Source organism: Spinacia oleracea, chromosome 4 (assembly GCF_020520425.1).
Source record: "Spinacia oleracea cultivar Varoflay chromosome 4, BTI_SOV_V1, whole genome shotgun sequence".
Classification (NCBI taxonomy): domain Eukaryota; kingdom Viridiplantae; phylum Streptophyta; class Magnoliopsida; order Caryophyllales; family Amaranthaceae; genus Spinacia; species Spinacia oleracea.
The window spans coordinates 143,862,931-143,887,247 of record NC_079490.1 but is presented as its reverse complement, the minus strand read 5'-3'; the positions used below and the strand labels follow the sequence as shown (position 1 = coordinate 143,887,247).

General features: G+C 35.7%; 2 protein-coding genes across 8 annotated transcripts; one reads left to right on the top strand and one right to left on the bottom strand.

The window, feature by feature from the left end:
- Positions 1-12,419: 12,419 nt before the first annotated feature.
- On the bottom strand, positions 12,420-21,775 carry LOC110805938 (uncharacterized). 7 transcript variants are annotated; one of them, XM_022011563.2, is made up of 9 exons: positions 21,525-21,774; positions 19,162-19,385; positions 18,936-19,065; positions 18,815-18,858; positions 18,585-18,701; positions 18,276-18,368; positions 18,045-18,148; positions 17,747-17,905; positions 12,420-14,044 (listed from the first exon to the last, which is right to left on the bottom strand). In XM_022011563.2, exons 2-8 carry the CDS (start codon positions 19,281-19,283, stop codon positions 17,763-17,765), a joined length of 753 nt encoding a protein of 250 aa, XP_021867255.1. In that variant the 5' UTR covers positions 19,284-19,385; positions 21,525-21,774; the 3' UTR covers positions 12,420-14,044; positions 17,747-17,762. The 7 variants fall into 7 exon arrangements, with proteins under 7 accessions (XP_021867255.1, XP_021867253.1, XP_021867254.1 ...); XM_022011561.2 differs by having other exon boundaries at positions 12,420-12,790; XM_022011562.2 differs by having other exon boundaries at positions 12,420-12,759.
- On the top strand, positions 12,498-13,690 carry LOC110805939 (GPI-anchored protein LLG1-like). The gene is made up of 3 exons (XM_022011568.2): positions 12,498-12,732; positions 12,922-12,978; positions 13,294-13,690. The coding sequence occupies exons 1-3, from the start codon at positions 12,570-12,572 to the stop codon at positions 13,653-13,655; spliced, it is 582 nt and encodes a 193-aa protein (XP_021867260.2). The 5' UTR covers positions 12,498-12,569; the 3' UTR covers positions 13,656-13,690.
- Positions 21,776-24,317: the final 2,542 nt, after the last annotated feature.

Here is a 24,317-nt window from a genome sequence, read left to right as displayed (position 1 = left end):
TCAGAAGAACGGAACAGTCGTTCCATCTTCAGGTATTTTCGTTATAGACTGTATACTTGCTAATTCAACTTCTTGGGTATTAGATACAGGTTGTGGCTCACACTTATGTTCCAATCCACAGGGACTAAGAAGAAGTAGAAAGTTAAGCAAGGGAGAAGTCGACCTACGAGTGGGAAATGGAGCACGGATTGCTGCATTAGCCGTAGGAACTTACTATTTGTCGTTGCCCTCCGGGCTAGTTTTGGAACTGGAAGAATGTTTCCATGTTCCAAGTCTTACTAAAAACATCATTTCAGTTTCTTGCTTAGATGCTAAGGGATTTTCCTTTATAATAAAAGACAATAGTTGTTCGTTTTATTTTAAAGAGATGTTTTATGGATCTGCTAGATTAGTCAATGGACTTTATTTATTAGATCACGACAAACAAGTATATAACATAAATACCAAAAAGGCCAAAAAGGATGATTCAGATCTCACCTATCTGTGGCATTGTCGATTAGGCCATATAAACTTGAAACGCTTAGAAAGACTTCAAAGGGAAGGAATTCTAGAACCATTTGACTTAGAGGATTATGGTAAATGCGAATCATGTTTACTTGGCAAAATGACAAAGCAACCTTTCTCTAAAGTCGGAGAAAGAGCAAATGAACTATTGGGTTTAATCCATACAGATGTATGTGGACCAATGAGTACAAATGCTAGAGGTGGTTTCAGCTACTTTATCACTTTCACTAATGACTTCAGTAGGTATGGTTATGTCTACCTAATGAAGCATAAGTCTGAATCCTTTGACAAATTCAAGGAATTTCAGAGTGAAGTAGAGAATCAATTAGGCAAGAAGATTAAGGCACTGCGGTCTGATAGAGGCGGTGAATATCTGAGCTATGAATTTGATGACCATCTGAAAGAATGTGGAATTCTATCAGAATTGACTCCTCCTGGAACACCACAATGGAACGGTGTGTCAGAACGGAGGAACAGAACCTTGCTAGACATGGTCAGGTCAATGATGGGTCAGGCCGAACTTCCATTAGAATTTTGGGGACATGCACTAAATACAGCTGCACTCACTATAAATAGAGCTCCGTCTAAAGCTGTCGAAAAGACTCCATACGAATTATGGTTTGGAAAGCCTCCAAATGTGTCTTTTCTTAAGATTTGGGGATGTGAAGTATACGTCAAACGATTAATTTCAGACAAACTTCATCCAAAATCTGACAAATGTATCCTTGTGGGCTATCCAAAGGAAACAAAGGGGTATTACTTCTACAATACATCTGAGAACAAAGTGTTTGTTGCTCGAGATGGTGTCTTTTTGGAGAAGGATCACATTTCCAAAATGACAAGTGGGAGAAAAGTAGACCTCGAAGAAATTCGAGTCGAACAACAAACTCTAGAGAATGCTCAAGATGACATTCAGGATGAAACTCAGAGATCTTTAGAAGAATCTGGTGAGAATCATGGTCAATCTAGAAATGTTACCCCGCGTAGATCGCAAAGATATAGATCTCAATCGGAAAGGTACTTAGGTATTTTGACGAACGAGAGCTATGACGTTCTATTACTTGAAAGTGATGAACCTGCGACTTACAAGCAAGCTATGACGAGCCCTAGCTCCAAGCAATGGCAAGAAGCCATGCAATCTGAATTAGACTCCATGTCTGAAAACCAAGTATGGGATTTGGTCGATTTGCCAGATGGCTACCAAGCCATTGGAAGCAAATGGGTTTTCAAACTGAAAAAGGACAAGGATGGGAAACTTGAAGTTTTCAAAGCTAGATTGGTTGCAAAAGGTTACAGGCAAGTCCACGGTGTGGATTACGATGAAACCTTTTCACCAGTTGCAATGCTAAAGTCTATTCGAATAATGTTAGCAATCGCTGCATATTACGATTACGAAATATGGCAGATGGATGTCAAAACTGCTTTCTTAAACGGCGTTTTAACAGAAACTGTGTTTATGACACAGCCTGAAGGTTTTGAGGATCCAAAGAATGCTAAAAAGGTATGCAAGCTAAAGAAGTCAATCTACGGATTGAAGCAGGCATCCAGGAGCTGGAATATACGTTTTGATGAAGCAGTCAGTGACTTTGGTTTCATCAAGAACGCGGACGAATCTTGTGTATACAAGAAGGTCAGTGGGAGCAAAATTGCTTTCCTAGTATTATATGTCGACGACATATTGCTTATCGGAAATGACATTCCTATGTTGAACTCTGTCAAGATTTGGCTTGGGAAATGTTTTTCGATGAAGGATCTAGGAGAAGCACAGTACATATTGGGCATCAAGATTTACAGAGATAGATCTAAAAAGATGATTGGACTTAGTCAAAGCACTTATATCAATAAGGTGCTTGATAGGTTCAAGATGGCGGACTCCAAGCGAGGCTACCTACCCATGTCTCATGGAATGACTCTAAGCAAGACTCAGTGCCCAAAAACACTTGATGAGCGTAGACGAATGAATGAGATTCCATATGCGTCATTGATTGGTTCAATAATGTATGCTATGATATGTACACGCCCGGATGTTGCGTACGCACTCAGTGCTACGAGCAGATACCAGTCAGACCCAGGAGAGGCGCATTGGACTGCTGCCAAGAACATTCTGAAGTACCTGAAAAGGCACAAAGATGACTTCCTGGTCTATGGTGGAGATGATGAATTAATTGTTAAAGGCTATACGGACGCAAGTTTCCAAACCGACAAAGATGATTTCAGATCACAGTCTGGGTTTGTCTTCTGCCTCAACGGAGGAGCAGTAAGCTGGAAAAGTGCTAAGCAAAGCACCATTGCGGATTCTACAACTGAAGCGGAGTACATTGCTGCACATGAAGCAGCAAAGGAAGCTATATGGCTAAGGAAGTTCATAGGAGAACTTGGTGTAGTCCCCTCCATTAAAGGACCAATAGCCCTGTATTGTGATAATAACGGAGCTATTGCACAGGCAAAAGAGCCTAGACACCACCAGAGAGTCAAGCATGTACTTCGTAGATTTCACCTTCTACGAGAGTTCGTTGAAAGAAAAGAAGTCGAGATAAGCAAAATTGGAACTGATGACAACATATCAGATCCATTAACTAAACCTCTGCCGCAAGCGAAGCACAACTCGCACACTGCAGCTATGGGAATCAAGCATATTGGAGAATGGCTTTGATGTCTCTGTTTAATGTTTTAAAGTTTTAGAGTTTAAATCTTTGTAAAACATTATTGGTTAATCATTCACAATAAATGAAAGGAATTCATTTTTCCATTTAATTTGTGGTTTATTAAATGATGAGTCCCTTCAACTTGACGATATATTCAAGATAGACTGTCAGGACCAGTCCTGTGACTAAGAAATGTCTATCAAGTGAACTTGAATGTCAAAGGTTGAAAATGGTCCCTAATCGGAGTTTTCTATAAAATTGGACGCATAGAAAACGTTAGACGATTAGAGTGCAAGATGACTAGTAGTTCTGTTTCTTGAACTATGTGGACATGGCAATGTCATAATCATTTGCATAGATACTTACTTTGGGAAGACTAGTATCGGACAAGACCTATGAAACTTTACTGTAAGAGATGAAAGTCTGTCATAAGTAAATTTCATTAAATTATTAGACACTAAATCCTCAATACCTGAGTGATTTGAGATTACTTGTTTGAGAACTGGTTGCTTTGACGTTGACCAACCGTCGCACCGTAAAAGGAGGCTATAAAGGCAACGCTCAGGTAATCACCTATCAAACGAAGTCTAATCTCAAGATCGCAAGATTGGGATTGTCCTCCCATAAATCGGGATGAGATGCTTAAAAGTTGTACAAGGCCACTCGGAGAGCTAGAAACTGTGAAATGCATGGCCGTGCTCGGATGAATCATAGGCTATGATTATCTGTTTATTTGATCAGTTGAACTCTGAAACCGAGGAACACCTCTGGACATAATAAGGATGACAACTCTTACCTTATGTTCAAGAGCAAGCATCGAGCGACAAAGGAATCAGGAAATGCACACTTGTCCCTAAGGACAAGTGGGAGACTGAAGGAAATAATGCCCTTGGTCCAAGTATGCATTCTATGTTAAGTCTAATAAATGCGGTTCAGTATTAATTAACAAGTTAATAATTCAGTGAGATCAAGTGAGCTGAATGCCTAGCTAGAGGCCGCTTCAGTTCAAGTGGAATTAATGATATTAATCCACAGCTTACTCTTGACTGAACCCGTAGGGTCACACAAATAGTACGTAAACGGATCAAGTATTTAATGGCATTAAATACTCCATCTATGAATATTCGGAACCGACGGATCTTGGTTTCAGTGGGAGCTAAGATCGTCACAGGCAAGAAATGAATACTCCGGAAACGATGATATTGCCGGAAACGGAAATATGGATCGTATCGGAAATATGAATATTATCCAAGTCGTAGATGTTGCCGGAAACGGAAACATGGTACGTATCGGAAAATATTATTGGAAATGGAAATATTACCAGAATCGGAAATATTACCGGAAACGGAAATATTGTCAGAATCGGAAATATTGCCGGAATCGGAAAATAATTCCGGAAACGGAAATATTAAATATTTGTTCGAAACGGAAATTAATTCCGGAATCGGAAATATTAAATATTGTTCGTATCGGAAATAGATTCCGGAAATGGAAATTTAATCGGAAGCGTATCGTACGAATTAGCATCGGACGAGGCTTGCCGGACGAAGGCCCAGCACGAAGCCGGGGCCATCGCCCAGCAAGCATGCGCGCCACAAGCCCAGCCAAGGCAGCGCCCAGGCCTACCGCAAGGCAGGCCCAGCGCGCGCCAAGGGCCACGGCTGCGTGGGCCGTGCTGCGCGGGCTGCTGCTCGCACGCGCATGGGCAGCCCTTGTGGCTGCCGTGTGTGTGTGAGTTTGTGCTCATGCGTGATTCCTGAATCTACAAGAGTCAGTGTATGATTAAATTTCTATTCCTAATTGGATAAATTAATTAAATAGAATTCATGTAGGATTCTAATTCCAATTAATTCGCATCCTACTAGGATTACGATTCCTTTTCCATAACTCTATAAATAAAGGCCTAGGGGTCATAATTTATACACAAGTTTCAAAGTATTCAAAAGTGAGTTTTTTGAGAGAAAATTAAAACACACATCTTGCTCAAAAGTGCCGAAATTTTCTAGTACCTTAAGGGCGATTCTAGTTGGTCAATCTTAAGGCGGATCCGGACGTGCTGTGGACTATCTACGGAGGGACGACACTTGGAGTCCTAAAAGACTTGTTCTTGTTCGGTTCGGGCGCAGCTAGGGAGGGCACGCAACAAAGAGTATGCATCTAAATTATGCTATATGATTATGTGTAAATAATATGTTGTCCTGGGTTAATGGTTGTTTCCGCATGATTTATGTAATGTCATATGTATCATAACCTAACAAAAACAAATCAAAGCCCTCCTCTTGTTCCCTCTCTCTGTTTCACGTGAACTCAAACCTCATCCCTCACACTGTCGTTTTCTCTCCTCCCTTCACGACCGTCGCTAGTCAGCCGCCGGACCTACATCAACCGTCGTCGCCGGTAAGGCCTCTCACCACTTCTTCGTCGCCCTCCCTTTCTCCCTCGTTCCTCTTGTATTTTTCGGTTTGTTCCCATCCTCATTCACTGTTGTTGTTCGAACCAGAATCCTCCGCGAACTTGCTGCCGCCGAGCATCTTGCCGCCGTCAGCGCAACCCTGACCGCCGGCCACCGCACGGTAGAACCCTCCTCCTTATTCTTTCCTTTCCTTTTCGTTTTCTTTCTTTTCCCTATTGCTTTTCGTGGCTGATTTTGCTCGTCCGCACAACCACCACCACCGTGTGCCGCCACCCTTACTCGCAGCCACCCTTGCGACCACCTGCTGCCGCGACTCAGCCGCCGGCCGCCCAAACTCTCCCTCTTTTCTTGGTTATTTCTTAAACCCTAAGTAAACTAAATATTTTTATTTTATTTAATTTATGCTTTGATTTAATAAATCTATGATTCTTATGAGTTAATTGGATTTTCAGATTTATATAGTATGTTCAAATAATATATTTAATTTTCAGATTATCTAATTACATTGAAATATTGATTTTTAATTATTTAAAGTATGAAATTCAAGGTTTTTATGATTGTAAATCATGGTAGAACGATTATATATTATTAAAGTTATTATTTTTATGATGTTAAAGATGTTGAATATATTTTGAGCAAATTTTTAATTACTTTAGATTGCTGAAAGTTTAAAGTACGATGTTTGCAAAGAGTTTTCAACGAATTTCAATCACTAATTCAATAATTGTTATGCTAGGAAATCAAATATTCAAGTTTTGTTATTGGAGAAAAGTTCTAAATATATTTAGGATGTAGTTAGAATGTTTATTATAGTTGTGAACGATTAGAAGTTGATTGGGAATCCTTGTTGGTTGTTTTTAGGCGGAGAATTCTCTGTAGGCGACTTTTGAATTATTAAAGTGGTCTTGCAGTTTGTTTACACAAGGTACGTACATACCTGTGTGCTTGGAATGTGTGTTATCTGTTGAAACCAAGTTGAAATTTGTTGATGAACTTGATTGTGTTGGAATTTCATGTTTAATATTGTTGGATGGACATGTTGAACATATATATTTCGTTATGAGGATTATAACATGTTAGTAGATGATTGATGCAAATATGTTTGATTGGGAACACTAGATTATTTTATATACATTGATTCAAATCGATTGATTGTTATTGCCTTTTAGCTTTTCACTACTTTATGAGGGCCGAGGACCTTGTTTAGTAAGTTGAAACCTTATACCCATATAGAGGGGTTGATCAGTATTAAAGGAAAGGTTGGATTTAATTGGAATGAGTCTTGTTTGATACCTTTATGGTCACTTACTTAATCCCAAGATAAAAACAGTTGTGAATAAATGTGGATTGTATGCCTTATGTGATTGTTGTGTCATAACAAAGTTTTAATTTGTAAATCATGTAAAGTGAAACTGAGTAGTAATAGCTTTAGACTGTGCACGTCTAAAGTGACGGACAAACATGAGTTGGGGTTCATGGTGGTAGCCCATGGCCTTTTCTCGGACCAGATTGATCGACGTGTCCTATTTTTATTAAAAAGTTCCTCGATATCGCAGGTCACCGAGGTTACGGAGTCGCGCCCGTACCTCGTCTTCCTTAGTGAAGCTTCTAGGTAGAAAACTCGGTCCATTGTCTATTTCAATTAAAATAATATTATTGTTATAAAAGTTCTAGTCCAGTCTAGCCTAGTCTAGTCAAGTGTGATCTTCAAATTAATATGTTTTGCCTGCCCTTATTTATGTTTTATTAGTATCATGTTAGGATTGATCGTTTAATAGAATCATGTTAGGACTATTATTGATTTAGTATGTAGTACTCAGCTTTGCTGATTACGTGCTTTGTTTGTGTGTGTTGATCCTGGCTATGCCTTATTGATCCTGTGATGACCCATTTTGGTGAGCAGTCTCTAAGGATCAATAAGCGTTGCCATCTACAGGTTTGAAGATGATGCATCATTGGGATCGGGATTAGAGAGCTTGTATTTAGTTTTGTTTGCTAAGTGACTTGGTTTGTTAATTTGGACTTGAAACTTGTCGTACTATTTATATTTCCTTATTTCCGTTGATTGGTTTTTGGATTTAATATGTAATCGATTATTTATAAACCCAAAAGTTAGTTTTATGTTTTCCGCTGCAAAATTCTGAATAAGACGTTATGTTTTCACACGGGAGATAATGCCTTGATAATTCTCTACGTTTTATGTTAAAAAGTTATTTTAGAAAAGAGAGAATTGTCGGGGTGTTACACATAACCAAACGTATATTAATCCGAAAAAGAACTCATTCGAAAGAACACATTAAAACACAAAATTCAATCTGTTCTTTTCATACAAACATTTGTACGTTAAATACATTCACTTGTTCTTTCTGAAAAATCAAAAATATTAAAAAGGAACGTCTTAATACAAAAAAAAGGTATATTCACATGTTCTTTTGACACAAGCATATGTTCTTCAAAACATGATTAAATGTTCTTTTCTGCAAACGAACATAACCAAACGTATATTCCTTAAATATACTAATTATTACACAATCAATTTCACCTCTTAAATAACATAAAATGCACAATTAACAAAAAAAAAAACAATGTGTAACTTCTTTATCAACAATCTTCAAAATCAACGAAGAATGAGATTCGATATTACATTAATCAAAGTAATTACAATCACCAAAAACATAAAAAGTACGATTATTACGAAATTGAAATCATAAAATCAAAAAATAATTTCAATTCGTATTACAAATTGAAAAAATACCTTCATAAGTCTGATTATCAGCTGAAGAATTAAAATTAGAAGAAGAAGAAGAATCATTCGAATTGATGTTGAAACAGAAAAATCATGGAATATTTGAGAATTTTCCATCACTTTCTCTCTCTAAAACAATTTAAACACACAATGTAAACTTTCTCTCTCCTCTTCACACTTTCTAAATTCAAAATTATGAAGCCCAGACGAATAAATACCCACAAAAAGGAGCGAATGATAAAAAAAAAATGGTGAAAAATTAAACAGAGAAGAACAGAGCATATGATGTTCTTTTGTAAAGAGAAAGATGTTCTTTTTGTCTGCAGATTTAATGAAAACACGCGTTTTGTATTAAAAATTTTGCGTTTTAATCCCGGTGCACCTAGATCTAGGTGCACACGCCTGCAACATTAAAATTGCATGTCTGTCAAGGAGATTGACATTCTCACAAAATTCTTTTGATTTACGGATTTGATGGATTGCCAGTAGGGATAGTTTAATTTCCCATTGGGTGTCTTGTGGTGCTTTTACTAAGAAAGCTTCAATTGCAATTGCAAAGCTGGGGTTACAGTAGCCAAGTACAATCATCAACTTTACACAAGCTAGGGAGTAAATTGATGGTAAATTTAAAAGTGTCGGGCTCTGAGAATGATTTGACAACAGCAGGCATTGCAGAGGAGTTGATTCTGTCAACAAAGCGAGCCCAGAATCTGCTTCATCTTCATTCTAATACTAGCTCAAACTCATTGGCAGTGAGAAGAGATGATTTAAAGGGGTCTGATTCAAACAAGCTGCAGAAGTTGAACTCCCTGGCCCATTCTTTCAGGCTGCAATGTCAATGCAGGAGGCATTAAAAGCAGGGAAAGAGTTCATATATAATTTAAACCGGTCAGGGTTGCAGAATGATTTGGCAGAACGTCCCTGACACATGATGTTTTTGGGATGGAGCCAATGGAGATAATTGTTGGTCTCTTTTTTGAGGCCTGTGCTGCCAAGGGTTACTTCAGATAGCACTTTAGCAGTTTAGTCCCAATATTTATTTTATCCCTTGATCCATCAAACAAACAAGTTGGTGATAGACATAATTGTGTTGCTTCCGCGATTGAGAAATGAGATAACAAAGATCGAGAAAGAGAACTAGAGAACATATATTGAGATTGAGAACAGAAATCGAGAAAGAGGAAACAGAAATGCAATAAAGATGTTGGGATGGGACCCACAAACGGAGAGATGTAACGTTTTCTGTTACAAGGTAGTGTTATTGAAACATATCAAACTTGTAAGGTGGGAAAATATAAAATAGTTTTTATAAGGTAGTAATTCACAAAACGTTCAAACATTAAGGTAGTCTTTCACAAAATTTTCATGATTTAAACATATTCATATGGGATTTTTATTAAATTTTTTTCTTAATGTATATTTTGCAAAAAATAATTTTTATATTTTTACTTATTGATAATTATAGATATTAAATTTTCAAGTTATACATTGGCAAGCGTGAAAAGTAAAGTGTTGCAATTAAAAAGAGGGAGGAAGTACTACCTATTACCCCTTCTATTCCTAAATGTTCTTCCAATATCTCTTTAGCACACTTGTCAATGCACATTTTATATCGTTAATATCTCTAATTACATGTTATTAAAAATTATAAAATTTTCATATTGTAAACTTACTCAATGAGATGAATCAAACAAGACACTGCAAGACTATGTTTTTTTCTTATGATTGAATATAATTCAAAAGATTATCTTCCATTGTGAATAGTGTCAAGATTTCATATGAGAACATTAAGGAACGAAGGGAGTACATATTATGTGATGCATACCATTTCCAGAATGTACACTATAGGCTTTTTCCTTTAGGGTTTCTCCTCGGTTGGAAGCCTAATAAGTACCCCCACTTTCCAAGGAAAATGTGTGAAGTTTTGATAATTCATTAAAGGAGAGTATGTATATTAGTAACGATGTCCATGATATATTATTTAAATAAAATGTGTCAAGATAAAATTATGTTATGTAATGTTCTGTATAATAATATACTCCTCCGTCCCATTTTAAGTGCCACTTTTTTTTAGTAGTTGTCCAATTTAAGAGCAACATATCCATATTATAGGTGGGCCCATACAAATTTTCATATTTATTCCAATTAATTAAATTAAAATGTCTTAAGAACCACTTCCCATTAACAATAAAAATATATTAAAAAAAATTGTTCCCTTTCTTCTTTTGTTCCTAAAAATCCATTCAAAAGTACATTTGTAGCACTTAAATTGGGACGCAGGAAGTATTAGGCTTGAGATTGCCTACGTAAAATTTTGATGGATTTTATGGAACTCTCCATATTAATAAGTCATTTTATTGTTACCATAAAATGATGTCAGCTAAATATGACAATAACTTATCTAATAATTAATTTATTTGTAAAATATAATAATTTTATGTGTAAGACAAGAAAAAAATAGGGCAACACTTATCACCACCATATAGTCAAAAAAATTGATTTAAGGGAAAAATAACATAGTTATATTATTTATACATAATTATATGAATATTTAATACTCCCTTCGAATATATTTAATTGATGCATTTTGACCGATACGGAGTTTAATAACGGTGAGTGAATTTTTATTAAAATAAGATGTAAGTGGAGTAAATGGAGAATAAACGATTGTACTAAAAGATGGTGGAGGTATGAATGTATTTCAAAAGAAATTAAAGACAATGAATAAATGATAAAATATTGCTAGTATAGTCTTTGGGATAAGAAAGAAATTAATAAGGGTGGAGATTTCCATAAGTGGAAAGTGCGCCAATTAATAAAATGCGGCCGATTATGGAAAGTGCACCAATTGAAAAAAGAATAAAACTTTAATTTACCTTACAAGATACCCCTTCCCGCCTTCCGTCCTAATTTATTATTCTTTGTTTCTAGTGTAATATTTTAATAATTACACTTAGAATCTTTCATTTTATATTGTACTCCCTCCGTCCCGGAATACTCGACCCGGTTTGACCGGCACAGAGTTTAAGGGACTTGAATTGACTTATTTAATTTAATAGGTAGTAGTTGATAGTGGGGTATTATTTTAATGTAGTTAGTGGGAGGTGGGTTAAGAGGTGGGGTTGGGGGAGAGTAGGGGTTGAATTTTTAATAATTTTTTGTATGGAGTAGGGGGTAGGTGGGTTAATAGGGGTGGAGTGAGAAATAATATAATATTGTTAGAATATTTCCATTTTTAGAAACAGGTTAAGTATTAAGGGACGGTCCGATAAGGAAAACAGGTCAAGTATTCCGGGACGGAGGGAGTACTCCATAGCATAAAAGTCCCTAACATTTTGTCAAAAATCGTGTCAAATGATTATTTCAAACAATCAAATACATTGTGTCATTTTAATCATGTCAAAATAAAAGTGAAATATTATTAATAAACGTAATTTGTACTCCCTTCGTTTCTTTTTGTTCTTTACGTTTTCTTTTTTGGGTGTTTCAAAATGTTCTTTACATTTTCTTTTATATTATGACATAAATGCTTTAATATTCTATTAAAATTTGTGTCCGATGATTATTTTAACCAATTAAATTAATTGGGTAATTTAATCTCACGCTTTTCTATTGAGACATTAAATTTTTCTCATTTTTGCAATATCAGATTTTTGATAAAAGTGAAAACATTATAAATAAACGTAATTCTCCTTGTTTAAATAAAAAAGAATAGAGGAATCTCAATGCACATTAATTAGACGTTAATAAACGTGCAAAAGACCAAACGTAAAGAACAAAAGAAACGGAGGGAGTATTTGAGTAAAACAAAAAGAGAATCTTTATCTACATTAATTATTTGTTAAATCGCTTACATGATAACAAACGTAAAGAATAAAATGATACGGAGGAAGTACAACCAAGTAACGTTATTTTCTTTTGTTCATTTGAAAGGCAATGATTAATCGAGAAAAAAATAGCATTGGTTATACGATAAAAATTGCCGTTTCTGGCTTCGGAAATCAAAAGAATTTATTCTACTCAGCATAGGACTTTTCCAAGTACATTACGTAGTACGGTGGATAGTTGGATACTAAAAAATGAAAGACTGGCAAATGACACTAATTCCACATACTACAACTTCACGAATTGACTAAATCAAAATCACCGAATTCATTCATTCATACTCATTATATATATACTCGTCCTCTTTCTCTCTAGCTTATAGCAAAAAGAGAAAGAACAAACATACAGAACTTCCAAAGATTCAAATTTTACATAAATGGAATCGGAGAAGAAGCATATATTTAGACTACGGAATTTGATCGGCTACTTTCAATCCTCTACTACTGGAACTGCAGCAACAGCAACAGCAACAGCAACAGCAACAGTCATATTCATGATTCTTGTGCTTGTCCATCCTTCAGCTACTGCTTATTCTCCAGGTTAATATCCCAATCTTCTTCCATTCATTTCGAGTTTGGCAAAGGCAGTGAGTGTACTCTCAAAAATCAAATAATGAATATCAACACATTGATATGCAGTTCTATAATAAAATTATGAATACGTCCCTGTCTTAATACATACGAATTACTGCAAAGTTACTAACGTCTCTAATACTTGTATTGAAACAGATGAACTGCAACACCCTCGAGTCTCAGTTGGCCGACATCTCCTCCAAACTATAAAAGGTAAATCTCATTGGCAGTACTATTGTTTATCTCGGTCATTTTCGCTTGTTACTTGTACTATATACACTTGAAAGTTAAATACAGAGTAACTTTCTTGAATAGTCATATACGCGTTTTCTTTGGCGTAATATTTTGGGTAAGACTGATAATAGTGGCGTTTCTTACATCAACGAAATTAGCTTACATAGGCACATGTTTACTTGAAAAATTAAATATTTGTTGACTTCTGCCAGCTAGTCATACCAAACTTGACTTTACTCCAATATTGGAATGGATCAAATTGACACCAAATGTCAACCTTGATTTTTGTGGCAGATTGCCCGGTCGATTTTCAGCACTTGAACTACACAATCATAACAAGCAGATGCAAAGGACCCAAATACCCAGCCAACATATGCTGTGAGGCTTTTAATGATTTGGCATGCCCTTACGGTCCAACCTTAAACGACATTACCAACAATTGTGCAACCACCATGTTCAGCTATATCAATCTCTATGGCAAATACCCACCAGGCCTTTTCGCCAACATTTGCCGCGACAGTAAGCGTGGTCTTGAGTGCACTGCAGCTCAGACGTCCAAGTCCTCTCACGCCACAGCCAGTAGTAGTACTATTGCTGCAGCCACTCCTACCATAGTTCTCCTCTTAATTCTAATTTTATACTGCATGTTCCAGTAATTTCTTGTTTTTTTTCTTCAGTTTCACTTTGTTAAAGACCTAAAGATGTAAAGATATGTATATATTTATAACAGTGTTGCTGCAACCCTCAAAGAATCAAAAGCAAGTCACCTAAAAGTCTGCCAGAACCAGAGTCAAATTTTGGTCACAAAAACAATGGAGCTCCTCTAGAAAAATAATGAAGTCACTTGAAAGTCTGCCAGAACCAGAGCCAAATTTACGTATCTCCCATAGCCTCACAACTTACAGCTTCATGGACATGGTAGCCGATTTATTTCCTCACATAGCCTATATGTCTCCTTCGCATGAGTTAAATACCAACTGAATACCCAAGCATATGTATAAAAGGCTCAAGGGGCACCTAGGCGCTTTGGGATTCCCTGGCGTACCTAATAAACAGTAAAAAATAATTGTCAAAAAATGGTTTGTGCCTCAGGGGTTGCGCTTTAGAGCCCCTTAAGGTGCGGTGCGCCTTAGTTTCTCCTCATTGAAATCGCCTCGCCCAGACCACAAAAGGCGCTCACTTCAAACGCCTTGAGCCTCAGGCGCGCCTTTTTCTGCATTTTTATACACTGACCCAAGCAAATTCTTAACCTATCACGGACTGGGGATCTTACATGCCTGGAGAAAGGATTAATTGCTTTATATCCTGAATATGGGTGATTTGGAATAAAATTAGTTGCAGGATTCTCTTCTTTTCTAAACCTATCACGGACTGGGGATTTTACATCCCTCCTTTCTCCTTTAACTACCACCACCTCATTCCATTAACCCCCTCTTATACCCCCTAATCAATTCCCCCCAATCAAAGCATACCCTTGGAATTGATAGACACATCAATATCGTAATTTGAACTAGTTATGTGTAATTAATCTGGACAAAGGGAGCCATAACTTACTGAAAATTCAGTGTTAGAGGTAAAGGCAGCTCCAACAATGAGGTCGACATTTCGATTTCCACCACGCTAACCTCATTGTAGGGGTACTATTATAGTTTTGAAGTTGCAGAATCTAAAATCGAAAACATTTCCATAGTTTAGGGTTGGAGATTCCTCGTATGTCAAGTGCCGACTTCTTCCCTTTGATTACCGGTGTAATTATACCCTCTAACCCCCCCCCCCCCCCCCCCCCCCCACACACACACACACACACAACACACACAAGAACATACTCTTTTACAGAGCACGTGGGGAGGAGAATGTGAGAATGTGTAATTTACACCCTCAAAGACAAAATTATTAATTATATTTTCATGAACTTGCCTAATTGCTTTGGTAAAGGTTAATGTTAACTTTTAAGCATATTATTCTAGGAAATCTTCATTCCCATCATAGACGACGAAATCATATACTCTCTCCATCCATATAATTTGACCACTTAACTAACTTTTCATTCCATAATATGAATGTCATTCATTTAATAAAAATCGATACACTATCATTTTTTGTTCAAAATATCAATGCATATTACTTGTCAAGTTTACATATCAAACATTTTCCAAAATTTTGCGCATAACCTTAAAAGACGGTTTATGACAAAGAACAGAGAAAGAGTACTACGTTTACCATCATTACACTGAATATACAAAAAAAATTAGTTCAATTTGAGAACAAAATTTGATGCAATTGCCAGTTTGCAAATTTACTAAATGGGCCTTGAAATTATTTTGTTAAGATAGCTATAAAAGTAGTACTCCCCTTGTTTTCTATTGACTGTGTCTTATAAGGTCATGCACAAGTTTTTAGAAGAGGTTGGTTAATGCATTGGTATTTTAAAACTAACAAGTAATAGTACATTGATATTTTAAACGAATAAAATAGTAGTATATCGATATTTTAAATCACAAGTAATATGAAATGAGAAAAGTTAATGACGTGGCCAAACAATAGATATCCTAACACTTCTAAAGTTTTGAACTTTGATTACTATTCATGTAACAGTGGTATTACTGAAATACCCCCAATTCCTTCTTTTTCTTTTTCTTTTTCTTTTTGTCTTTTCTTTGACAATAGTGGACCCACAAGCAAGTTATTCTGGAAGACAGAAGAAGGTGAATGAATGCAGTTCGGGGATGATGTTCAACTCTATGTGGCTAAACAACAATGTTAGTTTCTATATGTATAAATCACAGATTGAGTAGTTTGACACTAGCAGATAATGTTGCATCACCCTAACTCCCCAAGTTTAATGTAGTATGTACTGAGGAATTTTACAAAGCAATGCTTCATGTTCTTGTCTAATACTCTTTGCCTTTACTCCTTTTGTAAAACTTAAAGAATGTTGGTTTCCAAGCATATCTAATGTATAATTTTTTTTTTCTTTTGTTAAATTTTTTTTGTATTATTTGTGATTTTCATATTTCGTTTTCCCTGCCCTTTACTATAAATGTTTTACAAATTTACTTTCACTAATCGGTTTTACATCTCTTAGGGACCGCGCGCTAGCGCGTGGTCCAACAACTAGTATGAACAAGGGAAGAGTACTCTCATTTTCAATTTATATGATGGTAGGAAGTACAACACCTGACAACCCCAGGCCCCATACCTTGTGACATTTCTACTAGGTGCTTTTTGTTAACATAAAAGAATTGGAAAAGAAACAGTTCCTTGGAAGCAAAGAATGTGAGGTTGTTCGATTGGCAAAAACGTAGGAAGTTGGAATTCCTAGGAGGTTCTATTATCCGCAATATTTAAGAAGTAACTAACATAAATCCCCTTAGATCAATGAAACTTCCACAGGACTTCCTATGATTGACCAAACAACATTTTGCACATCTAGTAAATGAAACTACATGGGAAAATTTTGGACAGTAGGAAGCGGTGAATCAGGTTGAGGGGTGGGGTAATATGGTGCATAATACCAAGTTTTACAGAATAGGCTTGCTACTGGTAGTCCTATTGTGAAATGGTGCAACTCAACAGATACTGAATGCATATTATGTGAAAATGCAGAGGAAACAGTACAATATTTGTTATTTAGTTGCTCTTATGCTGCAGAGGTATGGAAATAATGCCTTAATGTGCTTCAGGTGCAGAGACAGGTTGTGGATTTTGAGATAGATAGAACAGGCAATTGCAGTCCAGCTTGGAAGAAAGAAGTCTGTTAAAGATGAAGTGTAAAATATACTGTTTGCAGAAGCTATTTATGGCATATGGCTGCAAAGAAATAAGGTCTAAACTGGAGCTTATGCTTCCACTAGTCAGCTAACTAGGAGTGTTATTTTCCAAAGGTCTTGTGGATGCACTGCTGAAATGTTACAGCTGTTTCTGCCTAAATGCTGAATTGCTGAGTAGTTGGAGTTGCTTTGTTGCCTTTAAGCCTTTGTTGTTTCTTGGTTTATTTTGGTTGTTTGGTTCTGCTTGTGTGTACTTAACTGATCCTTGGTCTTCAAGGATGAATTGGTATTAATAAAACTTATTAATTGCCGAAACAAAAACAAAAAACTACATGGGAAAAGCACTAGATAATTTTACTTCCTAAGTTCCTATTCTCAACAAAATGACCTCTAGCAGCATAGGAAGCGGGGGTGACACTGAGAGGGAAGTAGAGGGTGCAGCAGCAGCAGGAGGGTATTTTTGGGTCAATTGAGAGTGACTGGTGGAGACCACCACCACCAATGCATCCAATAGTTTATCTTGATATGAGAGTAGAATGAAAAGATGATTTTAATGGAGTATATTACTAGGAAAAGAGTGGGGGCAATGGGGAAACAAAGAAACAAAGAAACAAAACCAAAAGAAAACCAGTAGCGCGCCAATTACCATGCATATAACATTTTTTCTAATTTGCAAAACATTTATGTTCATGTTGACATGGGATTCAAACTTCCAACTGGCAAGTGGCAAGAAATGTGTCCATTTTTTATAATGCAATATTAATATAGTAAGTATTTGAAAGACCTGTTCTTATTGTATGTTAACTGCACACAGATTACCTAATTAATCTCCCTCATGGAGCACAAGCTATCTCTAAGCATATACTAGTCTCTTTTACTGGGCTAGAAGCATTCGCGTTGGCAATACCAAAAATAAGATATATTCCACAGATAAGTTAACAGATTTTGGAAACATCAAAAAGTGTAGTTATACTAACCAAGTGACAGACAACATCACATCTGGTCATCTTCTATGATTTCGTCCAAAACCAGGTACTGAAGAGCTATAGAGTATCTTGCACTTCTTTTTCCAATACCACTTCCTGTCACGTGCACGCTATGCTTAAGAAGAAATGAGCCAGGACCATCACCTTCACCTTCAACAAAAAAAACATGAATTTTTAATACCTATATCAGACTCTTTCACTACCAATATTAATGCATACTTGTTTAAAAAGTACAAACATTAGCAGACTATATCGCGACATCAACATATAATTCAAAGAACTCACCTACCTTGGATGGTGAAGATAGATGAAATCCATCTCGTGTAAATGAATAGCCTGGGAAATTCGCCATGGTGCGTATCAGAGAGCAAAAGCTGACAAGATGTCGTTTTACTGGTAGCAATATTGCAATAACAGGAGAACCAAGGTTATATAGACAATGAATCGATACTCGCAAAGACATGCAAAAGAAGCAAAGAAATTTGCAATCAATTTTCCATAGGGTAAAATAAGAACTTACTTGGCATGGATGACTGCACTATGACAAAGGGCTAGAACTCGAACCATGGCTAAGTCCCTTCCACGGGGATTATTATACCTCTGTTGACACTTGCTTCATCCAATTTAAGGAAGAACAGTGTTATGAAATTTGTGATTAATATGCAATTCATGCCTAATATTCACTTTCATTAGGCGTAGTTAAAAATGCAACAAGGCCCTTTTCTTTCCAAAATCAATGTAACCAAAGGATGATGCAAACTCTGACTTTGAACAAGGCCAATTACGTCAGACAAAGAGGGGGGGGGGTGGAGGTAGGAGAGGATAGTACCTTTCAAGAAAGAAGTCACCAAAATCATCGATAATAACAGCACTGGGAAAAGAATGAAGAAGGTGGAAGGCAGCAAAATATTTCTTGATGCCTTCATCATCAAAATCGTCTACATACCTGGATACCACAAATATATAAAAATAAAAAGTAAAAATCAGAAGAGAGGAAAAAAAAGAAGGCAACGTAGAAAAAAGAAAAACTTCATTAGCAGTTAAGTAATAGTAACAAACTTGATTTGAATTCGCTGAAAGATATGGGAGGAAGCATCAATACCCTGGAATTTAATCAACACTTTTATTACTCTGTAATAAATATGTTGGAGACTAAGAAGGGGAGAGGAGGAGGAGAGACCTGAGAAAGGAAAGGAGGTTTGGTTTCAAGACGGCCGCGATTGCAGATGAAGACAACGTAACCCAGTGATGGGGACTGACAGTGAGCTGCCATGTTCATGGCGTACTGAAATAACAACGATGTCTTTCCGCTGATAATTAAACATAGCATGGAAACTTCTTAATATTCAATAACTCCTCATTACATTTGCAGGGGCTTGCATTACTTTACAGAACAGATAAAGTACCAGGATGGAGTGCCAGAGAGTAGTGTAATTAGATCAGATGAAAAGCAGCAGCCTCCTTGGGGGTGTCCGGAAACAGTAGTGACAGAGGTGGTGCTACTTCCATTAAAGAATCTCTCTACCATATTTTGAAATCAACTTGCAGTTGCACGCTCCACTAATTGGGGGAACTGCACTCTTCTGCTTCGTCTTTGTCAATTATCTTCCAATAAGAATAAGACTCTTTTCTAGGTTTCACAAAAAATAAGCTCACTTCAGGGTAATAAGATAATTTCAAGTATTCAACATATGAGCCTAAGTGCCTAACTATGATAGAATCCACTATTAGGCAGATTTATTGCTGTACTTGATCATTAACCAATATGTCCAAAAACATATGAGTCATGTATACTGCTAAAGTTAGTCATCAACCTATGGGCCAACCAATACTAAAATGCATTATAGTTTAATTCATTTCATGCACTAAAAGCCAAAAGTGATCAGATTCATCATTACAAGTTAATACTTACACTGAAAAGCCGTGCTTCTAAATTGAGGATACTATTTACAGACCACTTACAATAATTCACGATCTTAATAACTATAAAAGAATAAGTAAGAAAAACCAAGACAAAAGGGACATCAGCACGGAGCTGAAGATGATGTGTTTGCATAGTGACTTTGTATACTCAAACAAAATTACCTAACCATTAATGATCTTTATAAATAAACAAACACGAAGAACAAAAGAAAATAATGATCTAGAAATATAAAGTTAAAAAAAAACATGAAAATGATTTTATTTACCCTGCAATACATTATCCGCCAATATAATACGGAGTACAATATGTTTAAACTCTGTTCAATAATACAATATGTTTCAGAAACCGTGCTTACATCTCAGGAATCCATGCCCATTATAACTTTTGGGGAATTAGAAGAAAACAGAACTGAACATATTTTCTCAGTGTTGAAGTGTCGTTGAACATGTTGTGCCTTATATTTGAGGCCTTATTTGTTGAAACCCAATGTTACTCCAATGTGAGTTGTCCCACATTGATGACAGAGGAGAGAAAATACTAACTTATAGCTTGAGAAGTCTACTCCCACTATTGTCAATTGGTTTTAGTGTGGAACCTTCATTAGACTTGTAAGTGGACCGAACTCTACCCTTCCTTATTGGGTTGCCAAGACCCATTTATAGTAGGATTGAACTTAAGGCAAACATGTCCATATATGTAGGCTTTACAAGTGTATCTAACAAAGGAACTAATAAATCCCCAAATTTTTTTCATAATCCTTTAATAATTGGGATAAACCTAGCCAACCTAGGGTAAATGATGTACTTGATGATTTAAATTAAGGTAGGGTCTAGACAAGTGACTAATATCAAATAAACTGATAACAAATATCACCACCAAACTCCCTAAGACGAAAAACTGATTTAGTTTCCATAAATCTTAAGGTTGAATTCATTCTTCCCATATCTTTCACTTCTTTTTCCTAGAAGTTGAAAATCTTCTTCTCTGCCCTCCACTGCATTATTATGAAATGAAATCTGCCTATTTTCCATGATCAAGAATCATAAGGTGGTGTAGTGTGTTGCTACCTCAAGGTTATTGCTTGTTTTTTTGTTTTTCTTTGCTTTCGCTGCATTTCATAACAAAATAATTCATATTTTATGAGAAACTAACTGATATTGCTCCTGCTAAAACCACCAAGATCTTGCTCTTTAAGGTTTTATAATAAATGGTTGCCATCAATTCCTAGCTTTCTTTCTCTTCAAACTTCACCCTATATGAATGTTAACCGGTATGAGATTCTTAAATTTGGTAGAAAGTTGAGAAGTTCTCCAAAGTCCAAAACCCCATTCACTCTCCAAATCCCCTGTATTCCTTAAAACCTCCCTTGTCCGAAGCACTCACAATAGATACATGCATGGATTCAGAAAAACCTAGTAAAGTTAATATCAATACCAAATCAGTAACTCGACAAAGTAGAATTTTTTCCTTTATTCAATAAAAAGAACAACTAAAAGGAAAATCAGCTCATTTTCTAATTTCTAAACAAACAGCAAAACTTAATAACTAAAATCAAACAAAATTTAGGGAAATTTTTTGTTTCCCCAGACGCAAGTCCTTGCAAGAATCAGAATCGATAGACATATGATGAATTTGAAAGAACATCTTTCAGAAATTTACACGAGAGCCAATTATAAAAATTAGGGTTTAAAATTGAAAACCCTTTTACACAATTGGCATGATTACTACTTATCCTTAAACTCAAATTCAAAGGCTGAAATGACGCTAAAATTCGATTGTAGCAAAGTCAAATTTAACAGGGATTAATTCTACGGTGCACGGAAACGCCAAAAAATAACGACGTACCGTTTCCGAAACGTCCTGGAACGGGGAAACCGGGAAACGCGTTTGGGAACGCGCCAAAACCGTTTCAGAAAAATTGAGACGTATTTGAAACTGAATTCATCTCGGAAACGAATGGGAAACGAGATTTCAATCTAATATTCACGTTTCCCAAGCAAACTTGCTAATTGTATGAAAGTTTTTCCGCCAGAAAACTGAAATTAGGTTGAAGAAGATACCAGTTACCCTGTATTTCACACTTGAATAGTTGCATAGCCTATATTCGAAACCGTGCTACAAATTTGGGCCTGTCCCAAGTAGACAAATGGAAATTAAATCACTAAGGGTGTGTTTTACACATGTCAAACGGGTAGGTCGGGTCGGATTGTAAAAAATTATTTTTCGGTTCGGGTTTAATCGGGTCGGTCACTTTCGAATTCGGGTTTACCAATGCTTGTTCAAGATTCAAAAAATTTGGGTTCGGGTCGACCCAACGGGTTGAAATATTTTAAAACGCGCATTATATTTTCATTAATTTAGATGATAAATATACAAAATATGGGCACAAAATAACAAATTTTCCTACACAAGTTTATATGTAGTAAAATTCAACCATAAAATGACGTATAATTCAAATTAAAATCATATTACACACAACAATAATAAAAACAACGTGTTTATTATGCTTAAATTTTCTCATAATCTCATTCATTACTATAAATATAATGATTTTCAATCGGTCGGGCCCAAAACGGGTTCGATCGGGTTTTGACCAATTACTTTTCGGGTTGCTCGGGTTCGGATAAAATCGGGTTACTGATCACAAAATCTTGTTCAGGACCCAGTATTTTCGGGTCGGGTTCGGGTCGGCTTTCGGGTCGGGTCGGGTCGGGTCGATTTTTGTCAGGTCTAGTGTGTTTGGTTCAGCATATTTTGGAATTAGGTATGAGTTTGAAATCATCCAACCCCATATTTGATGTTTGGTTAACTATTTTTATAAAATTTAAAACCTGGGGACCCACCTCCAAAACCCCTCTGGTATCGAGTTCTCATAATCGAGGGAGAGGTGGGTATATGGAATCATCTTAATTGAAAATAAAATCGACATTGCAAACTCATTCAAACCAACACCATGACAGTCTAGCTAATGTTACTCCACCACCATAATCGCCCAAGCTACCCAAAAAATCAATACCGTGAAAATTACACTACAAAGTTACTACCCCATCAACTCGCCATCATATCGCTAATGCTACCTAACGCCATCATCAGCACCCTTGTAAGAACCCAAAAGAACGAAATTAGAATACTGGAAAATAATTTAATTAAACATATCTTTGAATAAAATACCTAGATATATTGTTAATCGTCGAAATTTTGGACATTAAAGTCTAGATTTGTAGCTTCAATTGGTAAAAAGAAAACAACCACAAAAAATCAAATTTCGTCTAGTGACAGAAGAATGTGATGGTTAGGGCTGAAGCAAAGCGAGCGATTGTGGTGGTGGAGATGGTGCCATAGATCAAAATATAATGTGTGCCTTTTATATTTGATTGAATTTTAGTTTTTTTTTCTAACATCTTTAAGCAGAAGGAGAAGGGGAAGGTGTAGAAAAAAAAGTTGAGAATGAGGAGTGGAAGAGTATATTATCGGTAGGATTAAATTCTAAATTCATTTTACGAAACAGGTGGAATAATGTATGAGATTTTATGTATCATTGATTCTAAAACCCATGGGTTTGATACTCAAACTTATACCTTATACTTGTGGTCGAACCAAACAGGGTCTAACTGACTAGTCAACAAAATATGGATATGACTGTATGCATTAGATGATTGTACACGTAGCTTTGACTTTAAATTTGTGTTTACAATGACAATGAATTTTTATTTATTTTATCTCTTCTCATTACTATATTTCGTAGTAACATTTTGAAAAGTTTTTGTACTTTTAAAATTTTAAAAATTATTCATTAACAATTAATCACATGTTAATCAACAATTTTTTTTATTATCTAATTAAATATATATATTTTAATCAATAAATAACTATATACTAAAATACACACCATGATTGACACGAGTCATCTCTTGATGTGTCTTTTTAATTTAATTTAATTTTATAATGTCTACTCCATTAAAGAAACTTTTAAAAACTATAAATTTTCTGATTTGTTTCTTTCCATATTATAGAACAATACACAGAGTATATTACAAGAAATATTACGAGTTCATTTATTTTGGCATGAATCGAAAATAATACACTGCATTATTACTATTGATTTTCTAATATTAATATGAAAAATATCAATCACTTAACATGGAAAAAATGGCAAATTGTACATTGCACTATTATTATTGATTTTCTAATATTCATTATATGTTACTAATAACTATAATAAGAATATATGATTTTACAATCTTAAAAAATGAATTTCAACTGCAATATAAAAATTTAGAGAATTCATTTAACTCTTATGTTTCTTAAACTTAACTTATTTTTAAACATAATTTCTATTCATTTTTCCCGAAAAAAGTGAAAATAAATTAAAAATAACGATGTTTAATTTGTAGTTTATGTACATAGTATAGTTCATGCTTTATTGAACACTTTGAACTAATTATGTTTTATACAAATTCAAAATTTTACTACGACGTAATAAAAATATTAGTTCATTAAAAATATTTCTTATTCCCGTATCTCCGTTTCCCCGCATCCATTTCCGTTTCCCGTTTCATTGCAACCTAAGATGCAATTGTATAAACAAGGCATGATTACAATGTCCGAAGACAATAACCTAAATCGAACTGAAAACCT